The 16,962-nt window shown below is 50.2% G+C and overlaps 1 protein-coding gene across 8 annotated transcripts in view; it reads left to right on the plus strand.

Moving 5' to 3' along the window:
- The first annotated feature begins 185 nt into the window (after positions 1–185).
- The window catches only part of LOC133139000 (deoxyribonuclease-1-like), an 18,950-nt gene continuing 2,173 nt past the window's right edge, over positions 186–16,962 (plus strand). Inside the window, exons 1-10 of one of the 8 annotated variants that reach the window (XM_061258230.1) lie at positions 186–201; positions 5,441–5,531; positions 5,940–6,114; positions 8,699–8,784; positions 9,015–9,103; positions 9,369–9,455; positions 11,025–11,170; positions 13,294–13,406; positions 15,431–15,588; positions 16,620–16,716. In XM_061258230.1, the coding sequence (XP_061114214.1) occupies positions 8,704–8,784; positions 9,015–9,103; positions 9,369–9,455; positions 11,025–11,170; positions 13,294–13,406; positions 15,431–15,588; positions 16,620–16,716 (771 nt within the window). In that variant the 5' untranslated portion in view covers positions 186–201; positions 5,441–5,531; positions 5,940–6,114; positions 8,699–8,703. Of the gene's footprint in view, positions 202–617; positions 668–5,042; positions 5,286–5,440; positions 5,532–5,908; positions 6,115–8,527; positions 8,785–9,014; positions 9,104–9,368; positions 9,456–11,024; positions 11,171–13,293; positions 13,407–15,430; positions 15,589–16,619; positions 16,717–16,962 lie in introns of those variants that run through there. The other 7 variants (XM_061258228.1, XM_061258229.1, XM_061258233.1 and 4 more) reach the window with 7 other exon arrangements.

Raw genomic sequence — 16,962 nt, forward strand, 5'->3', positions numbered from 1 at the left:
TCTGACAAGAAGTCATGTGCTGTCTTTACCCTCTAGTGGTGAAATGTTGTTACTGCGCCCCACTGCCTGGGTCCTCACTGCATCTCTGACTTGAGGCTTTTAAAACATTGCAAGGTTATAATTCAGTTGAACTCAGCATGACCCTGCACTTCCACAGGCACGCTGCTGCAGAGGGAGCAGACTGCACAGGATTCATCAGCGGTATGAAGCCCACTATTCAGGACTACAAGCCTTGCATTGCTTTAAATGAAACTGAATTAAATTAAGTTTTATTTGTATAGAGCGTTCTACAGCACAAATGGTCACAAAGCGGCTTTACACAGATCTGAGCCACACTCAGAGTGGACCCAGTGCAGTCCAGCCACACTCAGAGTGGACCCAGTGCAGTCCAGCCACACTCAGAGTGGACCCAGTGCAGTCCAGTCCAGTCACACTCAGAGTGGACCCAGTGCAGTCTGTCATTGGCAGCGTTCGGGGGTTAAGTGAGTTATTATCAATATTAGCACAACAGTCACCCATCTCAGGGTAATGTGTGATTATTAATTTGCAGACAGCGGGTTGTGGAGTTATCCCTCTGAAAGCCAGCAGGTGTCACACACGCTCTGGGAAAGGGAACTGGCATCACCTGCAGAATGAGCCACACCTGTCGGAACCAGACCTGAGGGAGGTAAACCTGTACATTACGCTCAGTTGCTGTAAATGCACACAGAATGAAGTTTAGTGGTAAGCAGTCATGGTACTGTCTGAACCTCACGGTCTGATTAATGAAATAATGGGGTTGGGAAACTCCCCCACACCAACCATAGCCACAGAAACAGGCAAGGCATGTTTATTTATTATACTGTATATTTCATATAAAAGATAATCCAAAGTGCTTTACCTAAAAAGACAAAAAGACGACATTTTTTTAAAATGCCATTATTCAGTTTAGTCTTCTGAAGTGCTAATTTCAGTCTGCGTCTGGAGGAGGAAAAAGAACAGATGATCGTTACAGGAACATGTGGACTGATTTGAGCACGTTGTCAAGAGTAAGCTTACTGATACAGAGGAGCCATCTGTTATTCACCCAGAGGACACCAGCGACCTTTTGTGTGAAGAACAGACACTGTACAGCTCCACAGCAGAGACAGCCAGTATTACCACTAGTGTTGTTATACTACCAAGTTTTATACTGTTGCATTGGAACATTTTTCTGTAATCGGTTGCACACACGCGCACAACAGCACAAGAGCTGAAAACAGCTATTTTATCTCTCAGACTGTTTGTTGTTTTTTACGTGAGTTTATAAAGTATCTTTAATTTGTGTGGAAGGGCAATAAAAGGGGGAGACAGAGTATTTATTTCCCTTTATAGACATTTAGTCAAAGACTCCATGACACAGCCTCACAAGTACCGAGCTACCTAGCCCGGGGCCCCCTTCTGGAGCCAGACCCGGGAGGGGAGCTCGTCGGCGAGCGTCTGGTGGCCGGGCCTTATCCCATGGGGCCCGGTCGGGCACAGCCTGAATTGGTCAGATGGGGTCGCCGCCCTGTGGGCTCACCACCTGCAGGGGTCGGCATCGGAGTCGGGTGCTTTGCCCAACGGGCAGTAGGCAAAGGCGGGGATCCGGGCGTGCTGATCCTCGGCGTCGCAGACTGGTTCTGGGGACATGGAACATCACCTCTCTGGTGGGGAAGGAACAGGAGCTGGTGCGGGAGGCGGAGCGGTACCAACTAGATATAGTTGGGCTCACCTCCACGCACAGTACTGGTTCCGGAACCAAACTCCTGGAGAGGGGCTGGACTTCTTTTCTGGAGTTGCTCAGGGTAAGAGGTGCCGGGCGGGTGTGGGGATACTCACAAGCCACCGGCTGAGTGCCACTGTGTTGGAGTTCCACCCGGGGAACGAGAGGGTCGCCTCTCTGCGACTACGTGTCGCTGGGGGGAAAGCTCTGACTGTCGTTTGTGCACCAAACAGCAGTTCAGAGTATCCGGCCTTCTTGGAGTCACTGGGCAGCATCCTGGAAAGGGTGCCGCCCGGAGACTCCATAGTTCTGTTGGGGGACTTCAACGCTCACGTGGGCAACAACAGAGAAACCTGGAAGGGGGTGATTGGGAGGAATGGCCTGCCTGATCTTAACCCGAGCGGTGTCTTGTTATTGGACTTCTGGTCATGGATTGTCCATAACAAACACCATGTTCGAGCATAGGGTAGCTCATAAGTGTACTTGGTACCAGAGCACCTTAGGCCAAAGATCGATGATCGACTTTGTGGTCGTATCATCAGACCTGCAGCCGTATGTCTTGGACACTCGGGTGAACAGAGGAGCAGAGCTGTCAACTGATCACCACCTGGTGGTGAGTTGGATCAAGTGGCCAGGGAGGCTGCCGGACAGACCCGGTAAACCCAAACGTGGAGTGAGGGTGAACTGGGAACGTCTGGCGGAGGCCCCTGTTCGTGAGGTCTTCAACTCCCACCTCCGGAAGAACTTCTCACGCATCCCGGGGGAAGCTGGGGACATGGAGTCCGAGTGGGCCATGTTCAAAGCCTCCATTGCAGAGGCAGCAAGCAGGAGCTGTGGCCAGAAGGTCATTGGTGCCTGTCGGGGCGGCAACCCAAGAAGGGAGGGAGGGAGGCCGTCAAACTGAAGAAGGAAGCCTTTCGGGTTTGGCTGGCATGGGGGTCCCCTGAAGCAGCAGAAGTGCTGCGGCTTCGGCAGTCGCTGAAGCAAAAATCCGGGTATGGGAGGAGTTTGGGGAGGCCATGGAGAAGGACTTTCAGTTGGCCTCAAGGAAGTTCTGGAAAACCATACGATGACTCAGAAAGGGAAAGCAGGGCATGTCTCAGGCTGTTTTCAGCAGGGGAGGAGAACTGCTGACCCGGACTGGGCATGTTGAGGAGCTCCTGAACCCGAACAACAGGCAGAGCCTGAAGACTCGGGGGAATCTGCTCCTATATTGCTGGTGGAAGTTGCTGAGGTAGTCAAAAAGCTCCTCAGCGGCAAGTCGCCAGGTGTGGATGAGATTCGCCCTGAGATGCTGAAGGGTCTGGACATTGTTGGGCTGTCTTGACTGACACGCCTCTTCAGTGTCGCATGGAGGTCGGGGACAGTACCTGCAGAGTGGCAGACCGGGGTGGTGGTCCCCATTTTCAAGAAGGGGGACCGGAGGGTGTGCTCCAATTATCGGGGTATCACACTCCTCAGCCTCCTCAGGAGCAATGTCGCTTCCGTCTTGGCCATGGAACAGTAGACCAGCTCTTTACCTTGGCGGGGTTGCTGGCAGGGTCATGGGAGTTTGCCCATCCAGTCCACATGTGCTTTGTGGACTTGGAGAAGGCTTTCGACCATGTCCCAGGGAACCCTGTGGGGGGTACTGCTGGAGTATGGGGTACCGGGGCCGTTGTTACGAGCCATCCGGTCCCTGTATAACCAAAGTGAGAGCTGTGTCCGCAACCTCGGCACAAAGGCAAGCACGTTTCCAGTGGGTGTTGGACTCCACCAAGGTTGCCCCTTGGACAGGATCTCAAGGCGCAGCCGAGGTGAGGAGAGTGTCTGGTTTGGTGACCTCAGAGTTGCGTCTCTGCTTTTTGCGGGCGACGTGGTTCTGCTGGCTTCATCGGACCGTGACCTTCAGCACGCACTGGAGCGGTTTGCAGCCGAGTGTGAAGCGGCCGGGATGAGAGTCAGCCTCCAAGTCCGAGGCCATGGTTCTCTGCCGGTAAACAGTGGATTGCTCCCTCCGGGTTGGGAACAAGTTATTGCCCCAAGTGTTCAAGTATCTCAGGGTCTTGTTCACAAGTGAGGGTAGAAGGGAGCGTGAGATCGACAGAGATCGGCGGATCGGTGCAGCGTCAGCAGTAATGCGGGCGTTGCACCGGACCATCGTGGTGAAGAAGGAGCTGAGCCGGAAGGCGAAGCTCTCGATTTAGCGGTTGATCTACGTCCCAACCCTCACCTATGGTCACAAGCTTTGGGTAGTAACCAAAAGAACGAGATTGCGGATACAAGCGGCCGAAATGAGCTTCCTCCGTAGGGTGGCTGGGCTCAGCCTCAGAGATTGGAGCTTGGAGTAGAGCCGCTGCTCCTTCGCATCGAAAGGAGCCAATTGAGGTGGTTCGGGCATCTGATCAGGATGTCTCCCGGGCGCCTCCTTTTGGAGGTTTTCCGTGCTCGTCCAACTGGGCGGAGACCCCAAGGTAGACCCAGAACCCGCTGGAGAGATTATATATCTCTCCTGGCCTGGAAACGCCTCGGGATCCTCTAGGAGGAGCTGGAATGCGTTGCTGGGGAGAGGGACGCCTGGAATACCCAGCTTAGCCTACTGCCACCGCGACCCGACTCCAGATAAGCGGGTGAAAATGGATGGATGGATGGATGGACATTTAGTTCAATATAAAAACCCCTGGAGACAGTCTTATAGTGATGCTGTATGCTTGAGTGGGGGTTGTGCTGTACTGATGGAGGTGTGGGGGTGCTGTACTGATGGAGGTGTGGGGTGCTGTACTGATGGAGGTGTGGGGGTGGTGCTGTACTGATGGAGGTGTGGGGTGCTGTACTGATGGAGGTGTGGGGGTGGTGCTGTACTGATGGAGATGTGGGGGTGGTGCTGGTGCTACCATGTGCTGGAGGAATGGTAAATGGTAAATGGCTGGCATTTATATAGCGCCTTTATCCAAAGCGCTGTACAATTGATGCTTCTCATTCACCCATTCACACACCAACAGCGATTGGCTGCTATGCAAGGCACCAACCAGCTCCTCAGGAGCAATTTGGGGTTAGGTGACTTGCTCAGGGACACTTAAACACACCCTGGGTGGGAATCAAACCGGCGACCCTCCGACTGCCAGAAGGCTGCTCTTACCTCCTGAGCTAAAGTCGCCCCACAATGTAGTGGAGAGGGGTTGAGCGTGGGGTGGACCTTGAGGGCTTTGCGCCCTGCTGAGGTTTCACTCCCAGTCTCACTGCCGCTCAGTGAGGTAACGTGAGCGTGACAGAACCTGTCTGTTCCGCAACTTTTTTGTTTTCTTTTGTCCTTGCTTTTGAAATGTAGAATTTTGTCTAAATTATCCTGTACGGTGTGTGACCACCTTTGTTTGTATAACCCAGCCCGTAGACTCCCGTGTGGAATGCTCTGTGTGTGGGGTAACCATCCCCTGTGTGGAATGTTCCGTGTCTAGCGCTTGCTCCTGCAGGGTGGGTTTGGCGGCTGTTTTGTTGTTGAACATCAGACTCAGTAGAGCACAGACGCCTGACAGGATCGTGTGAAGTCAGTCAGTGATGATCAGTGATGGAGTTTCACTAGCTGGTGTGTAACAGCGTCTGTCCTACTTATCCACTGATACCGTAGCCTTGTGTTTCCCTCCTCACTGAAACCACGTACCCGTCCGTGATCGCTAACGTACAGCATTCTTCTCTGTGCAGTGTTCCTATTGACCGTTATCTTTCTGCATAATTCCACAGTTGCTCCGGACCTGGGGATATCTCCTGCATTTGAGGTGTCATCGGACTAAACGTGATCGCCCTGGAAGGGATATTGTTACCAGTGCAAGCGGTAGGTAGAGTGGATATGCCCGCCTATGTCTATTTGTCTGTCTGTCAAAGTATATTGGTACAAGTGACTGACAGTCAACTCCACCAATGACAAGGCTCATAAAGCCTTCGTGATGATTTGGACTAAACTCAGATTCAACATTTCGTTGGCCCTCCAGAAGAACCTGAGTTGACCTTTGTCCCAGGATTTCAGAATTCACGTTTTGAAGTTTACTATTCTGCAGTCTCCACACTTCTGCCGTACAGAAATACACAGCAGGCACAGAGTGTTATTTATAATAAAGGGCTCAGTCTTGTTTACCGGGTTTTCCAGATTTGCCCGTGGCGCAGTAACCTTAAGATGAGGACATTCAATGTGTTTTTTGATGCACATTGCAGGGAAGCTGGTGACAGGGTGTGTGTCTGAAAGGTAATTAACACGGAGTTGGGACATCACCTGAACATTTCACCTGAGACGCTGTAAGAAGAGGGGGTCGGTGTTCGTCAGGAGGATCTGCCATCGCTCCATATCAGGGAGAGCAGTGCAGTATAAAGATCGCTTTCAGGGGAACTGGTCGCCCAAATCTTGCAGGTTCAATTCCCAGGTAGGACACCACTGCTTTAAATAAAGCTTGGCATCCAGTGAATACTGTGCCTTTAAACTTTTGTGCCTTTAAACAGGCAACATGTCAACATTATGAAGTCAAGATTTAAACAGTTGGTACCACTCACATTAGAGCTAATATTGAATCAGGATACACTGTAGTAGTTGTTATTATGTAATAATAATAATAATAATTATTATTATGCTGACTGTATATTTCTATATTATTAGCTGTCTCATGCTCTCATTGATAGATACATAAGTGACCACTCTATTAGCTTAGCATGCAGACATGGTGCAGAGTTTCAGTTTGTGTTCACACAAAGCCTCAGAATTGGGCAGAAACCTGGTCTAAGTGACTTTGACTGTGGAATAATAGTGTTGCTGCCAGATGGGTGGTTTCATTGTCTCTAACTCGGCTGATTTAATCGTTTTTTCACACACAACAGTCTCTAGAATTTACAGAGAAAAGCATCCAGTGAGCAGCAGTTCTGCAAAATAAAACTGCAAGATGGCGATTCCCAATTGTTGAAAAGACTCTCTGCTTGTGAGAACAGCGCTTTAGATCGCTATCTGCCTCTTAAGCAGGGCAATAACACAGCAGGCTCCCCCGTGCCACGCTCACGGTTTGCAATGCTGACCAAGTCACAGACTGAGACAATGAAAGGCAAATTCTAACAATCGCTAATACCGTTCCTCTATGTCAAAAAGTTATGTTCCAATATAAGAGCAAAAATACACAAATAAGAAGTTGCATGGATAAATACATAGTTTTTTTCCTTAGCTCACTTTTGTTGTACGTATTTCCGGTTTGGTAGGAATATGAGTTTGTTTTGCAAATTATTTTATGCATACACGACCTGGTTATGAAGCTATGGCTGTTTTCTTAGTAACATTTTAGCCTCTATCTATTTTTCCCAGGACTATACCGAAGCAAATGCCATCTTCAGTACTGAACTCATTTAAAATACAGCAATCCTTTTGTGCAGGGTTTACTACCCTTTCCAACAAGGTATAATTTCATATTCAGGTTATATTAGGAATATAAGGAATATTGCTGTGTTTGCATAGCAGAATTAATAGTCAGACTTGCATAAAACATGAAGTGAGCATTTGTGTTAGACTTGCTATTGATGTAAACCTGTTATTATTCTGGCTAACAGGACTAATTGGGCTCTGGTTAACCTAATTTTGAAATAAAGTTCAGTTTTACATGTAATACAGGTTTGTTAGAAAGCATTAGGGTGAGCTAATCCTTTTTGGAGAGCTTTATGGAAACCTTGGGCATGCTGTATAGAAACATACTCATATACTATATCTGAATGAAATGCACGTGAAGGTTCATTTTCTTTACATTTCGTATCCAGAAATCGGGTTTAATAGAAAAGTAAGCTTTTCTGATCATTCGTGTGTCTTGACAAAAAGATATGCAGATGTTTTGTATTTGGACAGGTTTGGGGACACTTGAGGACATCCGGGTGCTGTTTTGGGAAAATTGTGGAATTTGTATGCCTGTAGACATCTTTACCAAATCTTGTACACACATGGGCGGGGGGAAGGAGTCCTTGACTTGATATTGATATTCAGTGCTAAACCATAAAAACAAAAGGCGTTTTGTAATTGTTTTGTATTTTTATGTATCTTCTCTGTTCACTGTATTTACATGCTCTGACAAATTTCCAAATGCCTCTTCTTTAATTTAGGTTTTCAACCATGTGTGTATACACCCACAGTGTATTTTAATATTTACATTTGGGTGACGTGCTGTGACTTGAACACAGATGATTACAGTCCTGGAACATTGCTAAAAAAGTACTTATACCTGTCTCTCAAGTCATGTTGTTTTGATGATTCGTTTTTCTGTTGAATCAATTTTGTTTTTGGCTTTTCTTTTTGTTTCTGTCTAAACTGAACTCAGGGAAATGTTCATGGGGGGATCTGTGGGACATGAATTGGCCAGTATGGGTGTTTGATGTTGGGGTTCTGGGTGGCTGTGCTATAGATGTTGGGGTTCTGGATGGCTGTGCTATAGATGTTGGGGTTCTGGATGGCTGTGCTATAGATGTTGGGGTTCTGGGTGGCTGTGCTCTAGATGTTGGGGTTCTGGATGGCTGTGCTATAGATGTTGGGGTTCTGGATGGTTGTGCTATAGATGTTGGGGTTCTGGATGGCTGTGCTATAGATGTTGGGGTTCTGGATGGCTGTGCTCTAGATGTTGGGGTTCTGGATGGCTGTGCTATTGATGTTGGGGTTCTGGATGGCTGTGCTATAGATGTTGGGGTTCTGGATGGCTGTGCTATAGATGTTGGGGTTCTGGATGGCTGTGCTATAGATGTTGGGGTTCAGGATGGCTGTGCTATAGATGTTGGGGTTCTGGATGGCTGTGCTATAGATGTTGGGGTTCTGGATGGCTGTGCTATAGATGTTGGGGTTCTGGATGGCTGTGCTATAGATGTTGGGGTTCTGGATGGCTGTCCTATAGATGTTGGGGTTCAGGATGGCTGTGCTATAGATGTTTGGGTTCTGGATGGCTGTGCTGTATGTGATGTGTTCGGGTACAATGATTACGTTCATTTATTTTTCAGCAGCCATGAAGATTGCATCGTTTAACGTTCAGAGATTTGGCTTGAGTAAGGTTTCCAAACCAAATGTCCTGTCGACTCTCATCAAGGTAAAGGAAGGTGTGCTGGTGACTGGAGAATGAACCCACGGTGGTTTGATCAGGCTGTCCTCTTCAGGGGCTATATGAAATTATATCACACTTTTACTGTTATTGAGCATGAGCAGTATATTGCTCAATAACAGTAATTGTAACAGTAACAGTAACCATCAGATGATTGGTTGGTAATGACATCATACCCACAGAATCCCAGAGAATTCCACATCTCTCTCCCACCGCAGATAGTGTCCCGCTATGACATCATTGTGATTCTGGAGGTGGTGGATGTGAGTGGAGCTTCAGTGGAGCGTTTCGTAACGGAACTAAACAGGTAAGAACCTGGGAGTGAGTACAGGTGTAACCAGGGTCGTTTTCAACTTCTAAAACGTTTTTCAGTTCAGATTAGGCTTAAAGATTCAGTCTTTCAATGACATTCCAGTCTTTAGTCTTTAGCATCGTAACTGAACCCTAAAGACACAGTGTGAATCTCTGTGCTCTCCAGGGTGAATCAGAGGAGTGTAGCACAGTGGGAATCTCTGTGCTCTCCAGGGTAAATGAGAGGAGTGTAGCACAGTGTGAATCTCTGTGCTCTCCAGGGTGAATAAGCAGCACCATTACACGCTGAGGATCAGCAGCCGTCTGGGACGCACACGCTACAAGGAGCAGTTCCTCTTCCTGTACCGGTGAGGCCCTGAAACACACCCCTTTAATCAGCAAGCGATGCCCTGTGCTGCGGTCCTGCTGGTCTCTCCGCAGGGACGATGCAGTGAACCTGCTGGTCTCTCCGCAGGGACGATGCAGTGAACCTGCTGATCTCTCCACAGGGACGATGCAGTGAACCTGCTGGTCTCTCTGCAGGGACGATGCAGTGAACCTGCTGGTCTCTCCGCAGGGACGATGCAGTGAACCTGCTGGTCTCTCCGCAGGGACGATGCAGTGAACCTGCTGGTCTCTCCGCAGGGACGATGCAGTGAACCTGCTGATCTCTCCACAGGGACGATGCAGTGAACCTGCTGGTCTCTCTGCAGGGACGATGCAGTGAACCTGCTGGTCTCTCCGCAGGGACGATGCAGTGAACCTGCTGGTCTCTCCGCAGGGACGATGCAGTGAACCTGCTGGTCTCTCTGCAGGGACGATGCAGTGAACCTGCTGGTCTCTCTGCAGGGACAATGCAGTGAACCTGCTGGTCTCTCCGCAGGGACGATGCAGTGAACCTGCTGGTCTCTCTGCAGGGACAATGCAGTGAACCTGCTGGTCTCTCCGCAGGGACGATGCAGTGAACCTGCTGGTCTCTCTGCAGGGACGATGCAGTGAACCTGCTGGTCTCTCCGCAGGGACGATGTAGTGAACCTGCTGGTCTCTCTGCAGGGACGATGCAGTGAACCTGCTGGTCTCTCTGCAGGGACGATGCAGTGAACCTGCTGGTCTCTCCGCAGGGATGATGCAGTGAACCTGCTGGTCTCTCTGCAGGGACGATGCAGTGAACCTGCTGGTCTCTCCGCAGGGACGATGCAGTGAACCTGCTGGTCTCTCCGCAGGGACGATGCAGTGAACCTGCTGGTCTCTCTGCAGGGACGATGCAGTGAACCTGCTGGTCTCTCTGCAGGGACAATGCAGTGAACCTGCTGGTCTCTCCGCAGGGACGATGCAGTGAACCTGCTGGTCTCTCTGCAGGGACAATGCAGTGAACCTGCTGGTCTCTCCGCAGGGACGATGCAGTGAACCTGCTGGTCTCTCTGCAGGGACGATGCAGTGAACCTGCTGGTCTCTCCGCAGGGACGATGTAGTGAACCTGCTGGTCTCTCTGCAGGGACGATGCAGTGAACCTGCTGGTCTCTCCGCAGGGACGATGCAGTGAACCTGCTGGTCTCTCTGCAGGGACGATGCAGTGAACCTGCTGGTCTCTCTGCAGGGACGATGCAGTGAACCTGCTGGTCTCTCTGCAGGGACGATGCAGTGAACCTGCTGGTCTCTCCACAGGGATGATGCAGTGAACCTGCTGGTCTCTCTGCAGGGACGATGCAGTGAACCTGCTGGTCTCTCCGCAGGGACGATGCAGTGACCCTGCTGGTCTCTCCGCAGGGACAATGCAGTGAACCTGCTGGTCTCTCCGCAGGGACGATGCAGTGACCCTGCTGGTCTCTCCGCAGGGACGATGCAGTGAACCTGGTGGTCTCTCCGCAGGGACGATGCAGTGAACCTGCTGGTCTCTCCGCAGGGACGATGCAGTGACCCTGCTGGTCTCTCCACAGGGACGATGCAGTGACCTTCTGGTCTCTCCGCAGGGACGATGCAGTGAACCTGGTGGGCTCATATCAGTATGAGGACTCCCAGGCAGGAGATGAGGATGTGTTCGCCAGGGAGCCGTACATCCTGCGCTTCCAGTCCATGGCAACAGGTAACACACAACACACATAACACACACAGGAAACACACAACACACATAACACACACAGGAAACACACAACGCACATAACACACACAGGAAACACACAACACACATAACACACACAGGAAACACACAACACACACAGGTAACACACAAACACACCCTGGAAACACACACAGGAAACACACAACACACACAGGTAACACACAACACACACAGGAAACACACAACACACACAGGAAACACACAACACACACAGGTAACACACACAGGAAACACACAACACACACAGGAAACACACAACACACACAGGTAACACACAACACACACAGGAAACACACAACACACACAACACACACAGGAAACACACAACACACACAGGAAATACACAACACGCACTGGTTCCTCACAACACACAAAGGTAATGCACATCTCACAACCTGAACAGATAACAGACAACACACAGGCTCCACACAACATGCACAGGTAACACACAACACACACATGTAATGCACAATACTCACAGAAAACATGCGTCGTTGAGGGACAAAAATTCCAGGCTCACTCTGAACGAGCCCTCACTGTGCTCCACCTCCTCACTGTGCTCCACCTCACTGTGCTCCACCTCCTCACTGTGCTTCACCTCACTGTGCTCCACCTCCTCACTGTGCTCCTCCTCCTCACTGTGCTCCACCTCCTCACTGTGCTCCACCTCCTCACTGTGCTCCTCCTCCTCACTGTGCTCCACCTCCTCACTGTGCTCCACCTCCTCACTGTGCTCCTCCTCCTCACTGTGCTCCACCTCACTGTGCTCCACCTCCTCACTGTGCTCCACCTCCTCACTGTGCTCCTCCTCCTCACTGTGCTCCTCCTCCTCACTGTGCTCCACCTCCTCACTGTGCTCCACCTCCTCACTGTGCTCCACCACCTCCGCCAGTGCAGCAGCTAAAAACGCTGACCCCTGACCCCTGACCCAACCCACAGGCTCTGTAGCCACAACCACCCTCCACACTGCCAGAAACACCCCAAACACATCTTAGAAGAAATAGACACAGAGACATGGAATCAGCAAATGTGCACAAAGACAGAGATCATCAGTGCAACTGTGCTCTAATATCAGTGTATAATATTTTTATATTGTAAAATATTATTATCAAATCCGCGCATTATGCCTTTAACTTAGGAAATGTAATTAGCAGCACAGGTAACTTGCAGCACCTGAAGACACTCATGTTTTATTCATCAGCGTTGCTACACCCTGCTCCTCCTCCCTGGAGCTCCACACACAGCCCGGAGCACAGAAACCTTTGTTTAGTACAGGAGGAAAGACAGCAGCTGATGTCTGTCTACAAACAGGCCCAGACAAGCACACAACTGGTTATGGCGCCATCTCAGGCCTGGCCAATCACAGTCAAGCATGGCATGTTTTGTCACAGTCCCAGTCTTGTGAAACTGGCCAAAATGCAGCAGCTAATGCAGCTATGGGCTGTGGGCTATGGGCTCTGGGCTGTGGGGTGTGGAGTGTGGGATGTGGGCTGTGAGGTGTGGGGTGTGGGATGGGGCTGGTGGGGCTTGCGGGGACCTTCAGTTTGACATTGCTACATGCAATGTGAGAAGTGTGAAGTGTGATGGATGCAGGGTTTCTGAGTGGAGCTGTGCACAGTGTGTTGTGGTGTGTTGAGTGACACAGGGTCTCTGTGCAGAGCTGAAGGACCTGGTGCTGATCCCTGTGCTCAGTGTGTGGTGTGTTGAGTGACACAGGGTCTCTGTGCAGAGCTGAAGGACCTGGTGCTGATCCCTGTGCTCAGTGTGTGGTGTGTTGAGTGACACAGGGTCTCTGTGCAGAGCTGAAGGACCTGGTGCTGATCTCTGTGCACAGTGTGTTGTGGTGTGTTGAGTGACACAGGGTCTCTGTGCAGAACTGAAGGACCTGGTGCTGATCCCTGTGCTCAGTGTGTGGTGTGTTGAGTGACACAGGGTCTCTGTGCAGAGCTGAAGGACCTGGTGCTGATCCCTGTGCTCAGTGTGTGGTGTGTTGAGTGACACAGGGTCTCTGTGCAGAGCTGAAGGACCTGGTGCTGATCCCTGTGCTCAGTGTGTGGTGTGTTGAGTGACACAGGGTCTCTGTGCAGAGCTGAAGGACCTGGTGCTGATCCCTGTGCACACGAAGCCTGACGACTCGGAGCGTGAGCTGGACGAGCTGTACGACGTCTTCCTGGCGGTGAAGAAGAAGTGGAAGACTGATGTGAGCCTGGCTGTGACATCACAATGACCTGTGTGGAACCTGTGCAGCTGTGACATCACAGTGCTGTGTGTGGAACCTGTGCAGCTGTGACATCACAATGACCTGTGTGGAACCTGTGCAGCTGTGACATCACAGTGCTGTGTGTGGAACCTGTGTGGCTGTGACAGAAGCAATTAAGAAAGACACAGAACACAGTAGAACAACTCTATTTACTGTATAGTTTCCATATGATCTGGATTGAGGCGTAATACACTGGAGACCAGCCCAGCACACACACAGTTAGACTCCGGGGAGTTCAGTGCCAGCTAAGCCCAATAATGCAAACAGTCCTGGAGGGTTGCCAAGGCGACTGGTTGGCTGACACACATGCCCCTCCCACACTCATTATTATGGGTACAGTTATCTTGGGGGCTGTTATCATTAGGCAGACTGAATAGTACAGTTATCTTGGGGGGTGTTATCATTAGGCAGACTGAATATGATGGCCATGCAGTCATTTCTTCAACACAGGCAGCATGTTCAACATTAGTTTAGTAACGTGACTCACTGTGCTGCCAATGGAACACCGGGAAGCAGCCACCAGAAGTTCAGTGGTAGTTTTTCTCTTGAGGAATGTGGTTTATGTGAATTGGTCCAATAATTAGGTTATAGAGAAAACGACACAACTTCCCTGTGTTCAGAAGACTGCTTACAATGTCCCGCACAGCACCTGAAGCACAACTACTACAGACACGGACAGCACCACCGCGTAGCGCTGTTTACCATACAGTAGCTACTTGAAAACACAATGGCAAAAGTGAACGTGATATTCAGGACAGCACTGCAGCAGTTCAGATGTTGCTGTATTATGTCAATCCCCTGTTGCGTTTTTCGGCAACCAAATTTTCCACTTAGCACACCCTCACGCAAGGAAAGCAGAGTCATTAGATGCAATTATACTTGATGCAAATAACCTGCATGCAAAGCAAAAACATTCTGTCACATTTGCCTGAATATTCAAGCTGCTGTTTAGCTTCTGAAATTTGATATCAGCCAGGTTGGAATGTGCGTTTATCCGCCACTTTGGGTTGGCTGAGGCCTTTTTGGGCAATATGAAGCAGCAGAGCAGCCCCAGTCATGTACCTTAGCCACTAGGCTACAGGCTGCCCCAGTCATGTACCTTAGCCACTAGGCTACAGGCTGCCCCAGTCATGTACCTTAACCACTAGACTACAGGCTGCCCCAGTCATGTACCTTAGCCACTAGACTACAGGCTGCCCCAGTCATGTACCTTAGCCACTAGACTACAGGCTGTCCCAGTCATGGACCTTAGCCACTAGGCTACAGGCTGCCCCAGTCATGTACCTTAGCCACTAGGCTACAGGCTGCCCCAGTCATGTACCTCAGCCAGTAGGCTACAGGCTGCCCCAGTCATGTACCTTAGCCACTAGGCTACAGGCTGTCCCAGTCATGTACCTTAGCCACTAGGCTACAGGCTGCCCCAGTCTTGTACCTTAGCCACTAGGCTACAGGCTGCCCCAGTCATGTACCTTAGCCACTAGACTACAGGCTGCCCCAGTCATGTACCTTAGCCACTAGACTACAGGCTGCCCCAGTCCTGTACCTCAGCCAGTAGGCTACAGGCTGCTCCTTATCCACCCTGCATCAGGGCAATGGCGAGTGTCGGTGAGCTGAATTGATGAGGTCATAGGTCATCGTTATGTGCTCTTACATTAGATTACAGGCTTTTGGAATCTTATCCAGAGTGACGTACAATAAAGTGCAGATCATAACCAGGGACAAGTGCGCTGAAAACTCTAGAGGGAAGTATGGTTCCAAGTGCTAGAGTGATCACACAGATAAGAACCTGAACCCTTGTAGAATAATCAGATAAACTGACACTGAAATAGCAATAACACAGTTTTGGCAACTGAAACACTAAGAACAGCAGAATAATTATACATACAGTATAACAGTAAAGGAGTGCAGCGTGCTGTGTGGGTTTGTGATGACGGGACCTTGAGCAGACCGCCGGCTCATTCCAGAACATCATGATCCTGGGCGACTTCAACGCGGACGGGGCGTACGTCTCCACCAGAGACATGAAGACGATCCGTATCCGGAGCAACCCGAATTTCCACTGGCTGATCAAGGACGACGTGGACACCACGGCCAACACCGGCAACGAGCACACCTACGACAGGTGAGGGCTCGGCCATGACATCACCACAGCGCGCACCAGTCAGCAGGACAAGTGCAGTAAGGACGGAAATAAACGTTAAACATGAAACGTAATATTAGGCTCCATACTGAATATGAGTCAGTCTGTGTCGGGCCTGTGAGAGTCCTGTATATCCCACATCAGAGGCAAGGTCAGGTTTTGGGTTACTGCTTCTGTTTCTGGTGTTTTCCTGCAGCGATTAGTTTGTGTGGTTTTGTTTGTGTGTGTGCATGTGTCGGGGGGGGGGGGGGGGGGGTAGATCAAAACAAGGTGACAAGAGACACGCAAAACAGAGAAGAAGAAGGAGGTTAGGAGGTTACAGCACAACAATATTCAAGCTGCTGTTTAGCTTCTGAAATTTGATATCAGCCAGGTTGGAATGTGCGCTTATCCGCCACTTTGGGTTGGCTGAGGCCTTTTTGGGCAATATGAAGCAGCAGAGCAGCCCCAGTCATGTGCCTTAGCCACTAAGCTACAGGCTGCCCCAGTCATGTACCTTAGCCACTAGGCTACAGGCTGCCCCAGTCATGTACCTTAGCCACTAGGCTACAGGCTGCCCCAGTCATGTACCTTAGCCACTAGACTACAGGCTGCCCCAGTCATGTACCTTAGCCACTAGGCCACAGGCTGCCCCAGTCATGTACCTTAGCCACTAGGCTACAGGCTGTCCCAGTCATGTACCTTAGCCACTAGACTACAGGCTGCCCCAGTCATGTGCCTTAGCCACTAGACTACAGGCTGCCCCGGTCATGTACCTTAGCCACTAGACTACAGGCAGCCCCAGTCATGTGCCTTAGACACTAGACTACAGGCTGTCCCAGTCATGTGCCTTAGCCACTAGACTACAGGCTTCATAGTTCCAGGGCGGGAGACTCCTGGTCTCCAGTCAGTGGGAGCTCATCCCCCACTCAGAGGAGCTGTGCCTGGGGAGGGTCTCTTTAGGGGGTGTATGTGAACATGACCAAACTCAGAGTGCTGTGGGGAGTGAACGCGCTCTTTCTCCATCTTGGCAGGATCGTGGTTTATGGAGACGACATGTTGGACGCCATCGTGCCAAACTCAGCACAGCCGTTCAACTTCCATACAGCTTTTAATCTGACAGAGGAAATGGTGCACTTTCACATTTACCGTTAAATTTCTATGTTAAATTACACATGTGATTACATTCTTCACTAAAGCATATTCATGTCCAACGTGTCCTAAAACCGTGTTGGTGGAGATGTGTGATTTTAGTCTCTATGGTAGAGATGTGTGAGTTTAGACTCTATGGTAGAGATGTGTGATTTTAGTCTCTATGGCAGAGATGTGTGATTTTAGACTCTATGGTAGAGATGTGTGATTTTAGTCTCTATGGTA

The sequence above is a fragment of the Conger conger genome, chromosome 10, assembly GCF_963514075.1.
Source record: "Conger conger chromosome 10, fConCon1.1, whole genome shotgun sequence".
In the NCBI taxonomy this organism is placed as follows: domain Eukaryota; kingdom Metazoa; phylum Chordata; class Actinopteri; order Anguilliformes; family Congridae; genus Conger; species Conger conger.